The sequence below is a fragment of the Panthera pardus genome, unplaced genomic scaffold (genome assembly GCF_024362965.1).
Source record: "Panthera pardus isolate Hobbes unplaced genomic scaffold, ASM2436296v1 HiC_scaffold_19, whole genome shotgun sequence".
NCBI lineage: Eukaryota > Metazoa > Chordata > Mammalia > Carnivora > Felidae > Panthera > Panthera pardus.
The window spans coordinates 25303227-25323086 of record NW_026526754.1 but is presented as its reverse complement, the minus strand read 5'-3'; the positions used below and the strand labels follow the sequence as shown (position 1 = coordinate 25323086).

General features: G+C 61.7%; 1 protein-coding gene across 5 annotated transcripts in view; it reads right to left on the bottom strand.

Moving 5' to 3' along the window:
• The window catches only part of ACSF3 (acyl-CoA synthetase family member 3), a 53525-nt gene extending 41618 nt beyond the window's left edge, over positions 1-11907 (bottom strand). For 4 of the 5 annotated variants that reach the window (XM_053906772.1, XM_053906771.1, XM_053906774.1 and 1 more), the window contains exons 1-3: positions 10399-11231; positions 5640-6335; positions 4049-4204 (exon numbers count right to left, since the gene is read on the bottom strand). In XM_053906772.1, the coding sequence (XP_053762747.1) occupies positions 4049-4204; positions 5640-6335; positions 10399-10428 (882 nt within the window). In that variant the 5' untranslated portion in view covers positions 10429-11231. Of the gene's footprint in view, positions 1-4048; positions 4205-5639; positions 6336-10398; positions 11232-11830 lie in introns of those variants that run through there. The other variant, XM_053906773.1, reaches the window with a different exon arrangement.
• Between the last annotated feature and the right edge of the window lie 7953 nt (positions 11908-19860).

The following is a 19860-nucleotide window of genomic DNA, read 5'->3' as shown; positions in this document are numbered from 1 at the left end:
AAGCAGGAAAGAACGGATCTGGAAAACAGGTTGGCGGTTTCGGAAAACACAAAACGTAAACCCGCGCTGCGATGTGGCGATCCTGTCCCTGCAGATCCCTGTAAGGCAAATGGAGACAGGGCCATACAAGGGTCTGCGTGCGAACGTTCACGGCGGCGCCGCTCCCACCGGGCAAAACTACGAGTCTCCCACGAGCCCGACGGACGGTTCGGGGGCGAGCGGAGCACGCGCGGCCGCACGACGGGGGCCGCTGACCCCCGCGCTGCAACGTGGATGGAGCGGCGACGTTGTGCGCAGTGACAGAAGCCGGACACGAGACACTGCGGGCGGTAGGACTCCCCGTGTGTGCAGCGTCCAGGAAGGGGAATGCGCGGGGACGGCGGTGGACGGCGGTCACCGCGTGGGAGCAGGGGTTGAGACAAAGCCCGAGAATCCACATTTATGAAGACTCCCTGAATCATTTACGGTGGCGACTTGCATGGTGTGAACAACGCGTCGACAGCCGCAGGAAAGACGCGACACAGTTCAGGGAAACGAGCTGGGAGGCTCACGAGCCAGCGGGGGTGGGGGGGGGCAGGGGGAGCACCCCACAAGGGAAGGCCGGGTCATCACTGTGCAAGTTATGGACTCCGGACTGTTTAAAGCAGCACGGGTGCATTGGAGGAAAGAAAAGACTGACAGGACCGCGAGCCCGGACACAGGAACGATCGAGAGAACAGAACAAAAGCGCCAGCCGCCGACATCAGAGTTAAAGGAGACACCACCTCAGAGTCCAGGCACCCCGGAAGGACAGGGAGAGAAGCACGAACTACTTCATGCAATGCATTTCACAATTGTAATGAGGCACAATTTCTTCTGGAAACAAAAATGGGGTACCCGAGTGGTTCAGTTGGTTGAGTGCCTGACCTTTTTTTTTTTTTTTACTGTTTGTTTAATTTTGAGAGAGAGAGAGAGAGAGAGAGAGAGAGAGAATGGGAGCAGGGGAGGGGCAGAGAGAGAGGGAGACATAGAATCTGAAGTAGGCTCCAGGCTCTGAGCTGTCAGCGCAGAAACCGACATGGGGCTCAAACCCACAAGCTGTGAGATCATGACCTGAGCCAAAGTCAAATGCTTAATCGACGGAGCCACTCAGGTGCCCTGAGGGCCTGACTCTTGATTTCGGCTCAGGTCACGATCCCAGGGTCGTGGTATGGAGCCCCATGTCGGGCTCTGTGTTAAGCGTGGAGCCTGCTTGTGATTTTCTCTCTCTGTCCCTCCCCCCCACACCCCCCTGGCCACACTGTCTCTCTCTCAGAAATAGAAAATAAGCACAAGTAAAATAAACACAAAAACTTGCCAAAACTGACACAAGAAACAAAACAGGAACCATTAGAAGTCCTGAATCCGTTAAAGAAACGGAACCCTTCGTTAAAAGCCTTCCTGGAGAGGTCTGGCCTGGATGGCTGCCGTGGTGAGTTTGAGCAAACCTCATGGGAGGGACAGCCGCGGCCTTACGTCAACCTGCCCGGTGGGGGAGAGGCCCTTCCCGAGGGGAGCACGGCCCCGACACAGACGCCCAGTGAGGACGCCCCCAGAGGGCTACAGACCTGCCTTCCTCATCAACACAGATGCAAAAGCCTTAACAGAACGTCAGTAAATCAAACCTAGCAACACATAAAAAGACAGCACATCCCGACCACGGGAAGTCCGGGCCGCAAGGTTAGGAAGCTAGAAACGTGAAAACCTTTGATCAGCATAACTAGCCTTGTTAGCAGACTAAAGGGAGAAAGAGATAATAAGCAAATCAAGGGGGAAGAGGCTGTGTGATCATCGCAATAGGGAAGACACCTGTGATACCCTGTCCCCTCTAAGAGAAGAAGTTTCCACAGACAGGGACGCGACAGGGACGTCCTCAGCTGGTAAACGGCATCTACAAACCCAGCAGCTGGCATCACACTGAACCGGGAACCGTCAACGCTTTCCTCGAGACCGTGAGTCAAGGACGTCCACGACGGTCACCACTTCCAGACCAGAGTTACAGAAGTAAAAATTGTCTGTATCACAAGACAGTGTTAAAAAAGACACTGTTTGTGAAACACCAGACTGGGCAAAGGTTCATAGCGTGTAATTCTGACCAAGGCCTTCTACCCAGATTGTATAAAGAAGACCTACAAGTCAATAGTAAAAAAACACCTCAAAGAGATTTTGAATGGCCAACAACATAAGAAAAAGTGCTCAGGAGAAATACGAATTTTATAACGAAAACAGGGTGGTGCTGTGCACGCAGGAAGGTGGCTGAAATGCAAAAACCTGGACAACTGTGCTGTGCTGCCCTCCTCACTGCCGACAAAAGCAGGGAGCAGAAGCCACGGTTCGGCAGTTTCTCCTGAAGTCAAACGCACACGACGTCCTGACCCAGCAGTCCTACCCTGGGGTATGTACCCCAAGGAAAGGAAAATCTGTCCCTGCAGGAAGTTCCATGACGATGTCCTGGCAGCTTTACTCGTAAAGCCGAAGTGGAAAGCACCCAATGTCCCCCAACAGGAGAAGGGAGGGACAGCAGCAGAGAAGGGATGAGCCACTGTCGCGTGAACAGACACATCTCAAGAACGGTCAGGGACGGCAGTGAGACACAGTCTCTGTGCCCCCATCACTCGTGAGGCTCAGGAGACCAACTGCCCTAGAGCAGGACGACAGAAGAGGTGGCCGCGTCCGGGGTTGGGGGGGCGGAAGGGGGCACGGCCAGCCTCGCAGGGCAGGGACGGCGGGCCTCGCACACGCACACTCACCTCAACGCGGCGAAATACACACTATCTGGGCATCACACCTCGACAGAAGGAAGCGAAAACACACACACGGGCACAAACCCAACCCTCTCGCTGCAACGGCTGAGAGCCACACGACCGCGATGCCAATGTGCGCGAGGACACGGAGCCACCCGCACGCCTTGCCGGTGGCGGTAAGCGCCCTTCCACTCGTGTGTCCGTGGCAGGTCACGGCCGAGAGACACGTCCACAGAAAGAGCCTTACGAGAGTGTCCTCAGCAGCCTGACTCACAATGTCCTCGGACTGGAAACCATGTCCTTCGATGGCAGCACGGGTAAGCAGTGGGACCCAACACGGTGACACAAGAGGCCAAGGGAGCCTCAGGGCAGCACAGGAATGAACCTGAGCACGGCGCGACGGGCTGAAACGTCAAGTCCGTTCTAGCGAGTCCGTTCAGGGCAGCCGTGCGGCCAGGGGTGGGGGGAGCAGGGCGGAGAGAGAGGAAGGGAAGGGCCTGGGTCAGAGCCCCGCAGGGAAGAGGCGTGTGCATGCCAGGACCATCGCTCGACCGTCCAGACGGGTCTGTCTGTCTAGAAAGTGGGCGGGGCCTCAGCCATCTCAGAGCTGCAGACTCTCTGTTCACTCAACACCACCAAGGACCCCGCGGCTCAGAAACAACACAAACGGATGAAGGGCAGAGGCCGAGAGCCTCAGGGGAGGAACACGCCGTAAGGACGGGCACACGGGAGGCCCGACAACGAGGCCCCAGCTGGACCTCCCGCTGCGGAACGAAGGAGAGCCGGTGCGGTTGGCTGAGCCACGGACCCCAACGTCCGATTCTTAATCAACATGGATACGTCACCTCGCGTGGCAAGAGGGGCTCTGTACCTGCGGTTAAAGCTTTTGAGAAGGGAGGGTACCCTGGACACGCAGGTGGCCCGATGTGACCACGGGGTCCACGTGAGGCAGGCAGAGCCCGGGGCGAGGTGGCCACGAGCCAAGGGCACAGTGCCGCCCGATGCTGGAAGAAGCCAGGACCAGCCTGTCCCGAAGCCCGCAGATGGCAGCCACCCTGTGCGCACCCTGACATCACCCTAGAAGACTCATCGTGGACTTCTGACTTGGGAACCGTGAGGGATCTGTGTGTTGCCGTCAGCCCCCTGCCCCGCCCCGGTCTGTAATCCTTTGTTATGGCGGCAGCAACGCAGAACTCACACGGCCACAGGGTCTCACTGCAGAGCAAGGCGCCCCCGGTCCCCGGGCGCCCAGATCCAGCCATGCCCGCAGCCTGTCCCCCGCTTACCAGCTCTGCGCTGAACTCAGGCAGCATCACACAGGTGGCGCCCACCCAGAGGGGACACAGCAGCTTGTTGACCACGCCGTGCACGTGGTGGAGCGGGAGACTGTGGAGGATCACGTCGTCCTTAGTCCACGCCCACTTGTGGACCAGCCCCGTCACCTGTGGGATGAAGGCACGGCCTCAGATGGGAAGGAAGCCACCAGGCTGGGGCAGGGAGGAGAGGGGAGGGGATGGGAGGAGGGGAGGGGATGGGAGGAGAGGAGAGGAGAGGAGAGGAGAGGAGAGGAGAGGAGAGGAGAGGGGGGGAGGGGAGGGGAGGGGAGGGAGGGAGGGGAGGGGAGGGGAGGGGGGAGGGGAGGACGGGAGGGGAGGGGAGGAGAGAAGAGGAGGGGAGGACAGGGGAGGGCAGGGGAGGGGCAGCTCCCACTCTGGTGCCCGGTGCCCAGTCCTTCACGGCTTCTGAAGGTGACGGTGGCCTTGTGACCTTGGTCTGCTGGCTCACATTCCGACCCCCGTGTCCAAGAGCAGAGCTGGACACGGCCAGGGCTTTAGTGTGGGGGTCCCAAGTCCCCTGCATGTGCCCGTGGTGGCTCCCCCCGTCCCCGCCCCGCCCCCGGCAGTCAGGGTGCAGTTCTGACTCCGGCAGGCCCTGGGATTCCGGGCCTCGGCAGAGTCTGGCCGCCCACCCTCCACCTCCTGGTGAGGCACCGCCCTCACCCCAGCTGAACCGTCACAGAACCCGGAACTGGGTTTCCTGCCACAACCTTGGCTTTCAGTGAGAAGCAGTGTGGGACACCCCGCTTTGAATGTTCTCAAGATCGCCAGTGGGGACGTCGTCCTGCACACCTCAGTGACCGCTACGGGCAAACCCACGTGACCCGCTCGCCCCTTTGCAAACATCGGCCGAGGGATGGGGTCTCCTCAGACACAGAGTATGTCTTGCAGGGGAGACAGAAAACACATCGTGACACCCTGCCTGCAGTCAGCCCGGACTCAGTTTACCCCGACGTACAGGACCGCTTTGGGCCAAGACTTAACCACTTCACCTTCGTGGTCCTGAGCATCGGTTCTATTTTACCGCTCCTAGCGTGTAAGGGTCTTTATCATCCACGCAAACGGTTTCCGGAAGTAGGAAGGATGTAAATTAAAGGTAAACAAAGCGGCTGGGGAGGTTCCCAGGGATGCCGAGGCCACAGAACACAAAAGTCACACCCAAGATGTGGGGTCCACGAGTTCCCGTTTTCAGGTTTCCCAAAGAAGCCCCATTTCAGGTGCCGATCACGCGTCTCGAACATTCGCCTCACGGCTGCTCTCCCCGAAACCCCTCAACGTCACGTGTCGGGGCACGTTCGGTCTCTCGCTTGCGGCACGGCCCCGCGGAGCCCCTCGGGGGGCCGCCAGGTCCCCCTACACCCGAGTGAGCCCCCTTTCCCAGAGCCGCCCCACCCGGGGTGGCGGGGCGGGCGGTCACGTCTCGCCGTGTGCTGCCGGCAGGGTCTGTAGGACGGGGGCAGCCGCGAGAGGCCCCCCAGAAAAGGACAGGAAAGCCGGACCGACCCCAGGGGCCCCAGCACAACGGCGTGCGAGCACTCACCATGGCCCTGATGTTGTGATGAGTGCTCAGGACGCCCTTGGGCCTCCCCGTGGTCCCGCTGGTGTAGATGATCATGGCGCCTCGGTCTCTCCAGTTCTGCTCCGGCACCCGCCACTCGCCGGGCGCCTCGGCCGCCGCACCGTAGACCGTGGGCGGGAGGGGCAGCAGCGGGACCCCCAGCCTCCCGACCACCGGGCCCAGCAGCTCCACGTACTCCCGGCCGGCGAGGACCGCGGCGCTCCGGGAGTCCCGGATGACATACTCCAGCTCGGCCTGCGGGTGCTTCCTGTAGAGGGGGACAGCGACGCCCCCGCTCATCCACGAGGCCCACTGCGCGACCACGTAGGAGACGTCGTTGGAGCACATGAAGGAGACCCTCTCCTCCTGGAGGTCCCCGCCGGCACACCCGAGGAGCCGGCACAGCTCCCGGGACAGGCGGAGGCTGTGGTGGTAGAGGTCCTTGTACGTGTGGCGGCCGTGCTGGTCAACGAGGGCAATCCGGTCCCCGAAGGCCAGGGCCCGGCCGAACACGGGGGCACTCCTGTCCGAGCAGGCCGCCGGGGCCGTGTGCAGGGGGCGGCCTCGTCTGCATCTCATGGGAGCCGGCCGCCGGGAGGCCGCAGCACAGAGCAGGCGCCGGAGGGACATCACGGGTGGGGGGCAGCACCGCACCCACAAACGTCCAAGTGGATTTACCTGGGGCGGGGCCGGGAGAGAGAGGGCGCCACAGGTTACCGCCGCCAGAGCGGGGGTGGAATTGCCCAGATGGCGTCGGCCGGCCCCCGGGCACCAGCTGACATCCCGAACCGAACGCCACCGCGACACGGCTCCTTCGGGACCCGCTGCCCAGGGCCCCGGCCTCGTACTCGCTCGTTAAAGGACCTCAAAAATGCAGTTTCTAAAACAACTAACCTAGGCAAAAACCAAGGAAAAGCAAGTTCAAGGCCCTTCAAGTAAATCCCGAATAACTTACTGCCTGGAGAATTACTAGCTACGAGGAGGGAGCACCGAGGGCCGCTGAGCACCTGTTCTCTGTGCCCCCCGCGGGCGCAGCCTGGAGGCCGGGGCACCCGGAACCCACACACAGGCCGCGCTTCGGCTCCGCACACACCCCTCCCTGGAGCGCGGTCCGGAACGCGGCGGCCTGCAGAGGCCCAGACAAAGTGAGTCTGCGGGTCTCAGGTGCGTCAGTCTGGGTTTAAGCCGAAGGGGACTCTTCCCTCTCCGTCAGAATCAGGACCCCGGGGCCAGGGGAAGGAAGAGCCCTCCGGGAGGGGCTGTGGCCGGCTGACTTCCCCCTGCACTTGTGCTGAGTGCCCAGAGAGGGGACCCTCCTGCAGCAGGCCGCTGGCTCGGCTCTGGGCCACCACCTCCTGGGGACAGCCAGGGGCGTCAGCACCTAGCAGGAGAGGGCGCAGGCTTTCAAGACTGCTTCCGCTGCACCGCAGTTTAGAGCTGAAGTTCAGCTCAATTCCAGGGGTCAGGAGCCCACCTGCTACCTGGAGCCTCTGCCACCAGCACGACCGGAAGACTCCAGCAGCGACCGTTCGCTCTGGGTCAAAATCCCCAATTTCGCAGCTCCTTCAGCTCCCGCTGCTCCTCACTGTGCCCCCCTCCCTGGGCGCAGCCCGCGGCCTCTGCCCCTTCTGGGCTCTGGGTCGCCGGCAGTGAAAATGCACCTCCCGCACTAGGATGTGTTTGCGCCCCGTAACCCCCCTCGGCTGCGGCCGGGCTGCTCAGTGGGCAGGGAAACCACCTCGGACTTACTTCACACAAAGAAACTTCCAAGGTGCCCAGCCCCCAAGTCAGAGACAGAGCCCAGCCCAGCCCACGCGCCCCCCCATCCCGGAAGAGCCTCCCGCCCCCAGGCTGAGCCTCCCATCCCAGCCAAGCCCACCAGAGCCCACAGCCGGTCAGGAGGCATGAGCCCAACCAATGACCGCACACCGCCCGCTCCCTGGAGGGTGGGGTGGGGGAGGACAGGCACAGGGACCCCAGAGGGCACCTCTGCATGTGCCACAGGCTGACGGGATGCCTGCCGTCCAACAACACTGTAACAGAAGCTGTACATCTTGCCCCCTTCCCAGCAGGCCCAGCAAAACGGAGACCAGGAGGGGCCCGGGCGCCCCCGCCGCCTCCCCCATGCTCTGTCTCCCACTCTCTCCCCCCACTCCCCCTGCTCAGCAAGTTCTCCCCCTGACAAACCCTGGCTTTACTCTTTCATTCACATTCATTCCCCTGCCACAGGGGAAGACTAATGTGTTATTGTTTGTTACACGAAGGAAACGGTTTTGTTCTCTGTTCTTAATTTAAAAACAAATTATACACAACACTTTATAATTACCCAACAAAACAAACAGGCTGCGGGAGTGTGAACTGTGCTTTGTGCGAGCCCCTGAGCCCCTCGGCAAGCAAGCGGTGCGCCATGCAGTGTGGGGGCCCCGTGCAGTGCAGTGTGGCAGGCCGAGGCTTTCTCCTGCGGCCTGGGGGCTCCGCAGGGCGGCTCTGGGCAGCCTGGCGGGGGGCCTGCTCCAGCAGCCACCAGGGGGGACCCCGCCCGCACCGCAGGCCTTTCGGGACCCCCTCAGCTCCCGCTGCTGGCGGAGGCCCCGGGCGAGTCCGCCTTAACAGTCCACAGCCTCCATCGCCTAAGGGTCGGTTCTCAAACATACTGGACCCCACGCTATTTCCAGATGAAAGAGGCAGTCGTTCAAAGCCCCCGTGTCCTATGACTTCTCCGGGTCCTTGTCCTGCCCTCTGCCCGTGGGTCAGAGGCGGATCCGTGGCTGGGTGTGCATGTCTGCTACTATGAAGAAATCCGACAACTGGTAAGGAGAGAGCTGGGCTCAATCAGAGAAAACAGTAAATGTGAAAAACATTTCAGAGACGCCAGTTTCGGAGAGAAAGTAAGCTCGTGAAGAACAAAGCAGGGTAGCTTTGACAGGTTTCCTTTCCTCACTTCTAGCAAATTCTTCTCTATTAGCCGTAGTGGCCAGAGGGAAAAGAAAAGAGTCTGCAAACAGAAAGCCTGCTACCAGGCATTTCTGGGCCACACGGAGGCCGGCTCTTCTGCGGGAGAGCACAGGACAGGTGCTCAGGGCGCTAGCCGGGGGTGCTAAGGAACGGAGCACTCCAGCAGCCGCCAACAGCTGCCTCTTCCACCTCTGTCCCCAGGAGGCACCAGAGGGGGTGTCAGGCGTGGGGCCGTGACTGCAGCCACAGAAATCCACGCCACTTTCCGTTCATCCACATCTGCTCCCACGTCTCCCCTCCAGGCCCTCAAAGAACAGACACCTCCTGCCTCCCTGTCACTGGGAGATGGGGGTATGCTGCCTGCGTGTCCCGGGGTCCCAGGACACGTGTGGCTGCGCCACACCAGGGGCAGACGGCACTGAGAAGCTGGAGTCTGAGCCCTTGGACCTCGTGCCCTGGGGTCGGTCCTGAGAACCGGAAAGCAGGGCTGGCCCCGTAAACAGGGCTGGGGACGGACGGGGCAATGGCCCCAAGAGGCAGACATCTGACTTCCACCCAACAGGCTTCACCAGCCACAAGCCAGGCTGCCCCAGGGCATCGACTCAGCCACCCAAAAGGATACTTCACAGTCAGCTCAAGATGAGCCCAAAAAGCCCCAGAGAACACAAGCCCCGTGTTCCCACAGTGGTATTTTTAAAGCATAGCCTCAGAAAATACTCGAGACGTGCACCACGACGCACAAACGGGACGTTCGCTGCAATGTTATTTACGATACGGAAAACTGGGACTCAACCAGAGGGTCCAGAAGAGGCTTAAGGAGATCAGGGTGAGCACGGGGTGCTGGGGCCCCAGCCCAGCTGTGGAGGGCGCGTGCTGACCGCCAGGAAGCGTCCTGCAATGCCACTGAGGGAGAAAATGGTTGCAGCTGAGAAGCCTTGAAGGCAGACACCAGGTGATCGGGGACTTGTGGGAATCAGGTGATTCTTGGCTCCTCTCAGTGCTTCCCAATTTTCTGCAATTTTTCTGAAATGAGCACGTACAACTTTTACAGTCCAGTGTTTGAAAAGCCTAATAAATGTCATTTAGTTTCTAAAAGTGGAGATGGTCCAACTGCAGCATTATTTTCTTCTACACAAAAGAGACAAAAATATTAAACCATGTTTTGGATGGTGGGTCTGCAGGGTGTCTGTAGCTCTCCATAGCTCTTTAATTTCTCAAAATGATAGAAGCAACTAAAAAGGAGACAACAGCGTTTTTCCTTCAGTTAAAACTGCTGGTTCGTAAGAGGCTTGTCCAGACGTGAAAACATCGGTGCCGATGAAGCAGCTCCTGCGGCGGCCGCGTGGACGGTGACACACTAGGCATCTCCCGCTACCAGTCTGAGCGTCTGGCGGCCGGCGAGACCAGGACAGATGCCGTGAGCGGAGGGCTCCCGGAAGCACGGCCTCAGGCCAGAATCGCCGCAGCTAAGGCAAATGTCCGGGGAAGGAGACACGGGGCGCACGTACTGGGCTCCCAGGGGGTAGTTCGTGGAGCAGATTCTGAGACGTGGCCCTCCCAGGGCTCACCGGGGGGCCTCAAGCAAAAATTACTTTTCATTTGGGGAAATACTGCCAGAGTCCCCTCCAGAGAGGATGCGCTAATTTATTCTGGCACCAGACCTTCAAGACGGCTTTTAAGTCGCCCACGTAAGTGACCCTGAAATGACTCGTCGTGAACTCTTGTAGACAGGGCTAGTTTCAAGATCAGGGGATCAGGGCCCCGACGGGAACAGGCAAAAACATACCTCTATCCAGGGCAGATGACTGTGTGTCATCCTCCTGGACACCTTTGGGTCCAGAAGGACCAACAGACCCTTCAGGAAGACAGCCCCACCTTCCAGCCACAGGGCCTCCTTGGTCACGGGGTCACCACCACCCCCAGCGGCTCAGCTTCGACTGCCACTGCCACCAAGTAAACGCAGTCAGGCCACGGGTTCTCCCTGTCTCAACGACCCAGCTCCACGAAACTGCTCTTGGGTCACCAGCCAGCCCCAGATGGCCACAGGCACCGGGCTGCGATGTGGCAGGATCCCGGCCAAAGACCAGAGGAACCTGCATTTTGGTTTTCTTCTCCCAGGACACGCTGCTTTCAGGTTCCTCCAGCGGTGACAAGCCCAGCCCGAGACCCCACAGAGGCCTCTGGTTATGCTCACCACCCAGACTCTCCCACGGAACCGAAGCCCGCGGGGCATCAGGAAGGTGGTGGGGTCACACCCATGGCTCAGAGCACAGGCTCCAGAGTCAGCACAGGCCTGCCCCGGGGCCTCTGCTCCTCCCCCCTGGTTTCTGCACCTGCCTAAGCCTTCACTTCCCTTTGATTACAAGGCCTGCGTGCAGTCTGTGCAGGAAGGACCCAGGGGCCCCGCAGCAGGAATCACTTCCTGAGTGATACTTGCATTCAAACGAGGGTGGCTGCTTTCTAAATGAGTAAGAGCGCACGTGACGGCCCCCAGAACCCAAAAGTCTGTATTTCTAAGTAACAGGCATCACGGTGCGTCCAGGACCGCTACCGTCAAATCAAAAAACCCAAAGGGGGAAAGTCACGCTCGAACCCGGATCGGTATCAGGAAGTAAAATACTGTTTCAAAAGTGCCGCCTGGAGGCGTGACACGGGCCCAGGCCGCGTTCCACCCGGCTGATTCGGTCCGCCCTTTGGGCACGGCCCCGCACCTCGCGGCGGCCGGCCGCCGCAGCCACCACCCGAGGCGCCAAGACGCTCAATGGCAGCAGCGCGGCCCTGGTGCCCCCGCAGACACCTGCCCCCTGGGGGCGGCGACGCAGCCATTCCCCGGCGTGACGGGCGCTCCCACCGCTGACTTCCCGTCCCTCCCCGGCTGGCGCCCCACTCATCGCCTCTCAGAGCCCGGCTGCTCAGCCGGGCGGCCCCGCACCCTGGGCGCCCGCCGCACGCAGCCGGCAGCGAGGACGACGCGCAGGGGGCGCGGGCACCTCAGGCCCGGCGGAGACGGGAATGATTTACTTTACACGCGGCGACCCGGCGACCCCGGCCCGGAGGCCGAGCACGGACAGCGGGCGCCCGGCCCCCTCCCTCCCGCCTCGGCACGGCCGCCGGCGCGCGGCCCAGGCGCCCCCGCGGCGCGCGGCCGAGGAGGCGGGGCCGGGACGCGGAGGCCTGCGCGCGGGGACGCCTGCGGGGCCGGGGACGGCGGGCTCTACCTCGGCCCGCGCGGCGCTCGCTCCTCCTCCTCCGGCTCGCGCTCCTCCTCCGCCTCCCCTCGGGCCGGAACCGGAACCGCGGCTGCGCGCGCACCCCGCGTCCGGCGCCGGAGCGCGTCCACCCCCACCTTCCCGGCGCGTGCGGCGCCGCGGCGGCGGGTTCCGGGCGCGAACGTTCCCGGCGCCGACAGCGGGAGGCGCCCGCCGGGAGGGTGTTCGCTGTAACCTCGGTCGGTGGACTAGACACCCGGCCGCTGGGCTCCCGACTGGACCAGAGCGTCTCAAAACTGTAGCTACCGGCGGGGTGTGACGGGGCTCGGCTGCGCCACCGCTGCGGGTGTTTGAACTCGGGGCGAGAGTCCGTTCGTTTGGCTGAAACGTGTGATTTTTTTTTCTAAAGTAAAAAACAAACGCACGCAAGCTGTGCGGTCCAGCGGTGTGTGGGCGCAGGTCGTCCTGGATCGCGCACGGCCCTCACTGCGGTCGGTCCTCCCGGGAGGACGGCGCTGGACCTGGGGCCGCGGGGACTCACGGGTGGCGCTGGACCTGGGGGCGCGGGGGACATGGGGACACGGGACACACGGGTGGCGCTGGAGCAGGGGTGGCGCGTGGGTGACACAGGGGGCGCGGGACCTGGGAGTGCAGGAGGCACGGGGACACACTGGTGGCGCGGGACCTGGAGCAGGGTGACAGGGGTGGCGCGTGGGTGGCCCAGGGGCAGGGGCCCAAACCTTTCCGGCTGTGGTGCAGAAGAGAGGAGCCCCGTTCTCTGTCAGGAACATTGCGGACAGTCAAGGGAGCTCCTGGAGAAGGAGAATGCCATGGCCCAAGGGAAGAGGGGCTGGGGATCCCCCAGAGACAGAAAAAAAAAAGACTAGGAGGTGGAAAACCCGGGAGGAAAGATAAGGAAATGGGCCCATCCAGAAGGTCCTATATGAAAAACAGTAGTTTTGGGGAGGGAGAGCAGAGAAGGCAGAAATCATCAAAGAAATTCATGACAACGAGCACCTTCTGGGTGGAGGGCCACAGAGTGCCTGGTACAGTGAGTGCACGCAGACTTGGGTCCCTGGTCGCAGATCCCAGCTGCCTGACGTCTCACTTGTGTGTTCCAGAGGGTCGAACACCTGACATGGCCCACCTGAACTGGGTCTTTCCTGTTAATGGGCTGAGTGTTTATGTCCCCCTAAAATGCATATGTTGAAACTAACACCCAATGGGATGGTACCAGGAGGTGACCCTTGGGAGGCGCTCAGGCCACGAGTGGCTTCCTGCCTTTACAACGGAGGTCCCAGGGAGCTCCCTCGCCCTTCGCCATGCAAGGACACAGCCAGACGGTCATCTGTGAACCGGGAAGCGGGTCCTCGTCAGACACTGAGTCGGCCGACACCTTGGTCCTCAGCTTCCAGCCTCCAGGGCTGTGGTTTCTGAGCCCCCATCTGTGGTTCCCCGTTTCAGCTGCGGGAGGGCTGTCTTAACACTTCCCCTGCCGCCTGCCCAGCTCACCGCTGTTCCGGGACCTCGGTCATGTAGACTCCTCCTTCCTTTCCAGCTCACGTCCAGTCCTGGTCACTTCTCCTTCAGAGTCCCTCAGGAGCCAGCCCCTTCCCACCAGCCACCGTGCAGCCACCCCAGGGGCCCTGGGAAACCCTCATCTCACATCCAGATTACTGATCTAGCCTCCTCCTGGTCTCCCCGCTCGCACTGCCCCCACCCCCCTACCAGCTGCCTGTTTCCAGTGCAGCAGCCAAGTGGCCCAGTGAGAACCTGAGTCAGATCCCAGCTTCCCCCCTGGTCCCATTCCCACTGCTGCAGAGACCTGCACCTGACAGGTGGGAGTGGTCATTCCCTGCCCCCCCCCCCCCGCCCCAAGATGCAACTGATGGAATTTCTTTTAAAAAAGCGCCCAACATTTATTTGTTTTTGAGAGACAGAGACAGGGAACAAGCAGGGGAGGAGCAGAGAGAGGGAGACAGAATCCGAAGCAGGCTCCGGGCTCCGAGCTGTCAGCCCAGCGGAGCCGTGGATGCGGAGCTCCAACCCACGAACCATGAGATCATGACCTGAGCCGAGGTCGGATGTTCAACCGACTGAGCCACCCAGGCGCCCCTAAACTGATGGAATTTCTGTGTTTGCTCCTTTGAGAGGAGATTCGAACAATCGAGGCAGAGTTTGGGCACAGAAAACCGATCAAGAGAAAGGGTGGTGATCCACGCAGGGAAAACGGGCAGACGTACAGCCACGGCAGAGAAATCGTGTTCTAGAAGGCCGTTCCCTAAAGCGCCTACAGGCTTACATTTACACCGTGAGCAGTAGCTGGACACATTGATGTTGACCTAACCAAGTCCATGGCCGCCTCTCAGGGAGGGACGGGTGTGGTGGGAGAGATGAGCACTGGGCGTCCACAGCAGGAGCAGTGACAGGGAGCACCACGGAGGCTCTGCAGGCACCACGGAGGCTCTGCAGGCACCAGGCTCTGCAGGCACGCGGAGGTAATCAGCGTTGCCTCTGGTGGGCGGGAAGGGGACGGTGGTCTCTCAAACTGTGTAACTGATAAACAGACTGTAAAATGATTTTTATTTATTTGTAAAATAATTTCTAAAGGGGGAGGGGGCAAGGAAGCCCTTCGTGTAAACTTCACGGGTCCTCTGAGCCCTCAGCAGCCCCTGCCCAGCACTGCCACTGTGGCTGTGTTCTTGCCTCTGGCCCCTAAACACACCGAGGGCCCCCTAGGGAGGGCTTTCCACCAAGCACAGAGGGGAAGGGGTCACTGTCTACACATAAATCCTTCTCACCACGGCTCCACCCTCCCCTGAGTGGCACAGGACCCTAAGTGCGTCCGCGGCCTCCCCTTGGCCTGGCAGTTCACGGGACAGACGGGTGGGTGTCTGTGCAGGTGCCCGTGCCCCCCAGGCCTGCTCTAGGCGCAGAGAGGAAGACAGAGCCCCTCGCCCTCCTGTAACTTACACGCTCGCAGGGGAAGCGGAGAGAGCGGTGAATAAACAGACACACCAAGTAATGTGCCGTGTGACATGTGGACTGAGCGGTTGTGTCCCCCCACAATTCACATGTTGAAGCTCTGCCCCTTATGTTAAGAAGTGGGGCCTTTGCAAGGCAATTAGGACAGATGAGTGTGTAGGTGGAGCCCACGATGAGGAGAGCCGGGAGAGCTTGCCTCCTCTCTGCTCTCCGCCGAGCGAGGACACAAGCAGGTGACAGGTACCCGCCAGGTAGCCGGTTGTCACCAGGCACTGGACGAGCCGGCACTCTCGTCATAGGCGTTGGCCTATAGGGGACGTTTTGTTAGAGCCGCCGGGCTGGCTGAGGCGGACGGCCCGTGCCCTGAAGAATCGAGCCAGGCAAGGTGACCGGAAGGCTTTCAGACACGGAGGCCCCGGGGCCCCTGCCAGTGGGTGCCCTGAGCCGCGACGGAGGGCAGTAGGGCCAGGGAGCTGTGTGACTGGCAAAGGGCTGCGTTGTGCCCGTTCTGCAGGTGAGGAAACTGAGGCTCAGAGAAGTCATCGTGTGTCCTTGCTCCTGCCAAGTGACGGAACTGGGATCTCGAGCTCAGAACCCACGTCCCGCCCCCTCTGCCCCACGCCTCCCTCCTCCCCACGGCTGTGAAGCTGAATGAACAGCCCGACACGTGTCCCCTTTGCTTAAAATCAGACTCCACCCCACATAACAACAACTCCCATAAAGAATGAGTCATCTGCACAAGCTATGTCCCCAGAGATGTTCACGGCCGTGCTACTCGCGACAGCCACAAGCCAGGATACAACTCATTAGGGGGCCAGAATAACGAGACGCTGTGTCTCCAATGAAAGGAGAAGAGTGAAGCTGTACAGAAACCTAGAATTACTGATAATGATCTACGGTTGAATAAAGATAGCACGAACATACTTTCTTAAATCCTAACGTAAAAATAGAACCCAAGGCGCCTTGGTGACTCGGTTGGGTGTCCAACTTCAGCTCAGGTCACGATCTCACAGTTCATGAGTTCGAGCCCCGCGTCGGGCTCTGTGCTGACAGCTTGGAGCCTGGAGCCTTCTTCCGATTCTCTGTCTCCCTCTCCCTCTGCCCCTCCCCCACTCGCACTCTGTCTCTCTCTTTAAAAAAGTAAACATTAAAATTTAAATTAGAGCCCCAAATCGCACGTGCGGTAGGATTCCCCACTATGTGTGTGGACAAAGCAGGCGGGACAGCGTGAGGAGTGGAGGCATCCGTCTTCCGAAGGCAGGAGCTCCTGCAGTCGCCCTCAGCGATGCCCGGTGAGCCCACGCATGCACCTTCGAACTGGTGGGGAGCTGGCCCCACACGTAAAAGAGCTGAGGGTCCCGGAGCCGGCAGGCCCGTGTCCGGGGGGAGGGGAGCCTCTCACCCCCCCGAGGGAGGTCCCACCTGTTGTGGACCTGGCTGCACGTGGATCTGACCCCGGGAGGAGGGGTGCCCTCGGGAGGGAGCCTCGGGTGGGCAGGGCCTCCACGCCAGGCTGTTCGCCTGCTCCTGCTTCCGATAGGGAGCCCCCGAGAACGTGAGGGGGTGTGGTTGGTGTCTGAGGCCTCTCGTCCCCGCTCAGTCCCCCTGCTAGGAGGCCACATGGCAGGACACTCGCAGCTGCCCCTGGACACTAGGCACTGTCACTGTTCATCAGCGGCTCGGGCAGCAGCCCCTGCACACAGGCCCCAGAGCAGGTGCTCAGGGGGCGGACGTCAGGTCACCAGCTAACACACCGTGAGCCCTGTGGACAGGCCCGCGAGCGAGGCACCGAGGCCTCCCGTCTGCGGCCGTGGGAACAGCCACCCTGGAGGTGGTTCCTCCAGCCCCGTTCGGGCCTCCAGATGAGCCGGCGGCCCCTGCTGACCTTCGGGGCCACCGGCCGGGGAGGCCCCGAGCCAGGCCGCCCGGCTGAGATGCGCCCACACGCCTGACCCCAGAGGCCGTGAGAGATAACAAACGCGTGGGATTTTAAGCCACGGAGTTCTGGGGTGATTTGAACACAACTGCTTCCGTCACCTGTAGCTGTGTGACCTTGGGCAAATTAACCTCTCTGGGTCCATTTCTACCTGCGATAAGAATGCCCACTTCCAAGGGATGCTGTCAAAATTAAGTGTTGTGCTCCACGTAAAGCTCTTAGCACTGTGCCTGCAGCACAGCAAGTGTGCGGTTCTGTTACCCTCATCCTTACGAACCCTCGATAGAAGCATCTGCGTCACAAAGTAGGAGGGGGTCTGGAGGTCCCCGGTTCAGACCGGGGAAACGCTGCTGTCACCGGTCTACCTATTTACTCTGCAAATCCAGGAACACAGCTCTGGCAGATCACGTTCATGCCCACGTGACACCACGCCACCTTCCCTCTTTCCCCTGGATCCCGGTTTTCTTCACGTTGGCACTTTCCCCAAGAGGCAGGTGCTTCAAGAAAGGGGGGTGGGGCGGACCTCCAGCCCCAGAGGGCAAATCGTGACCCCTAAGCCAGTCACAGTGGTCTCATTCTCCCTGCCAGTGACACCGGTCCACGAGACGTGAGTGCAAGTTGGGAACGCTGTCCTCACCGACGAGGAGAGATGCTTCGGAAGAAGCAACCCCTATGTGTCCCTGGTGGATTCTGTGTCGGCATGTGATGTCTGGAACCACTGCAGCCATTTTGTAACCAACGGAAGCGCCGTCCTGAGAGTGAGCGAACAGAAGAGGCAGACAGAGCCTGGGTCCTGGGCCATATTCCAGCCAGTGCACTCATTATATCAGGAACCACCCTACCTCTGGACTTCTGCTTAGGCGAGCTAAGTTGCCACGGTCACTCTGAGTTTGGTTTTCTGTCCTTCACAGTCGAAGTCACCCAAAGGTAGCAGCGGGAGGAGGGGACAGACTCATTGACAACCAGTCAGCTAGTCAGCCTTCCTCACTAGCAGGGCCCGGGGAGGAAGCGGTGAGGAGGGATGAGCAGGTGGTCAGACGCGAGGGGCCTCGCCATGCCTCCAGGGCTCGAAACCAGGCCCTACCCACGGCCTAGAGCAAGTGACCGCGGACCGGAGGTTGGGAGGCTGCTCTTGGCCGGGGCAGGGGGGCCGCCGTGCTCAGCTGGGGAAGTCCCGAGCAGAGGGCCACGGGCCAGGGATGGCCAGGATGTCCCCGCGGGGAAGGCCTCAGAGCGGAGCACGGCGCTGGCATGCGGTCCTCTGGGCCAGTGCCCCTCAGAGGCGCGACCGCAGGACCCGCGGCCCTCCCCAGGGGTCCCCAAGGCCGAAACCAGCTCCATGGGAACACTCGGCCGGCCGCCGGCTGCCTTCCCACAAGCCAGCCTTGCCCTGCGGCGCTTGGAGGCGGCCGCAGCCAGAGCCCGGTCCAGGCCGCGGCCCGAGCGCCCCGTGGTTCACATGCGCACTCCAGGAAACGCAGCCGCTCCCCCGAGACCGTCCTCGATGAGGCAGCGGGACGACTATTTATATGAAGTCAGCGTCTGGTATCTCGTGCGACAAACAGGAAGCGCGCACAACCACCGCTCTTGCTCTGGCGGTTAGCTCGTGCGCCAGCCTGCCCCGGGCTCGGGGACGCGCGGTCGCGAGGACGTTTCCTGGAGGACCGGCCTTTGAGCCCGTACGTGTGGGTGGGCCTCGTCCAACCCCCTGAGGGCCCGGAGGGAGGAAAAGGGGGGGACTTGCTCCCCGTGCGACATGACGCCCACGCGTTCCCACCTTCAGAGGTCGGCCCCCCGGGTTCCCGGGCCCTCGGGCGCTGGCTGGATGGCACTCCTGCCCGGCTGGCCTCCAGCTCGTCGTACCTGGCGGGTCGGGGGGCTTCCTGGCCTCCATGATTGCAGGAGCCGAGCCGGGTCGTGGGGGAAGCGTGCTCCCACGCACGTGCGCCTCCCGCCGGCTGCTTCCCTGGAGGAGCCTGAACCAGACGCTTGCTAAGGCCGACCTTGGAGGGCAGGGCGGCCAGGGGACACCGGGAGGGAGCTCGCAAGAGCTGCAAACATCGTGTGGGATAAGATGGGGTGACACAGCACAAGCCACCAGCTGGACTCGTGTTCAGGGAGGGCCCCCGTCCCGCGGAGCCTTAGGACTCGTCGCCTCATCGCCTCCCGCCTTCTGTCTCCCCGCCGGCCTCAGCACGGCAGAAACGGGAGCCAGGGGTCGGGGGACGCTGGAAGCAGAGGCGGGGTGCACGGGGGCCTGGGAGGCAGGCGAGCTCAGGAAGCTTCCGGCAGCCACCCCCGTTCATGCCGTCCTGGGCCGTCTTCTCTCTGCCCCACTGGGCTTCTGGGGACGGGTGCAAAGGGCATTAGCGGGACCCACAGGGAGTCAGCCCGGGCCCGGCCCCTTCACAGCACGTGTCTTAATTTCCCCAGTGTTTTAAAGTAACACTCACCCTGAGATCTGATCAGAGAGGGTGCACGGTGCACAGCCTTTTCCCCAGCAAGACCTAGGGCAGGATGGGCGGCGTGGAGCCCAGGCACCTGCAAGGACAGAGGCGGCTGGTGTCGGCAAGGGGAACGCTGCGGGGAGCTCTTGGACCACGGGGCGGGAGCAGCTGAGCCAGACCACACAGCTGGAGCCCCGGACACCTGCACGGCCCTTTCTCCTGCTGTGGACGGGAGCCGGGAGGTCCGGAGGGGGCCTCCGCCAAGGGGCTCATTCAAGAGGCGGCAGCTCCTGGGTCCAGAGTGCCGTGGGGGCGAGCGGTGGGGAGGTGGCCTGTCTTCAGAGCACGCGTCCCGTCGGGAGACGAGAGGCCGGGAGGCCTCCCGGCTGTCCCAGAGCCCGGCTCTGCCTCACCCGCGCTCCCACCCACATCCTGAGCTCAGCATGGGCCTGGGCCAGGAGGTGCACTGAGCACAGCGTTGGCCCGGGGTGCCCTGCCCAGCTGCTCAGCAAGGCCAGCCGCCCACCACGAGGGCCCAGGCCCTTAGAAGACAGAGCTGCTGGCCTGGCCTCCACGCGGCCACGCCCAGGGGCCTGGCTCCCGTTCCCCATCCTGGGGCCGGGCCCTGCTCTCTGCTCCCGGTTGTCTCTGCTGGAATGATTTTTGAATTC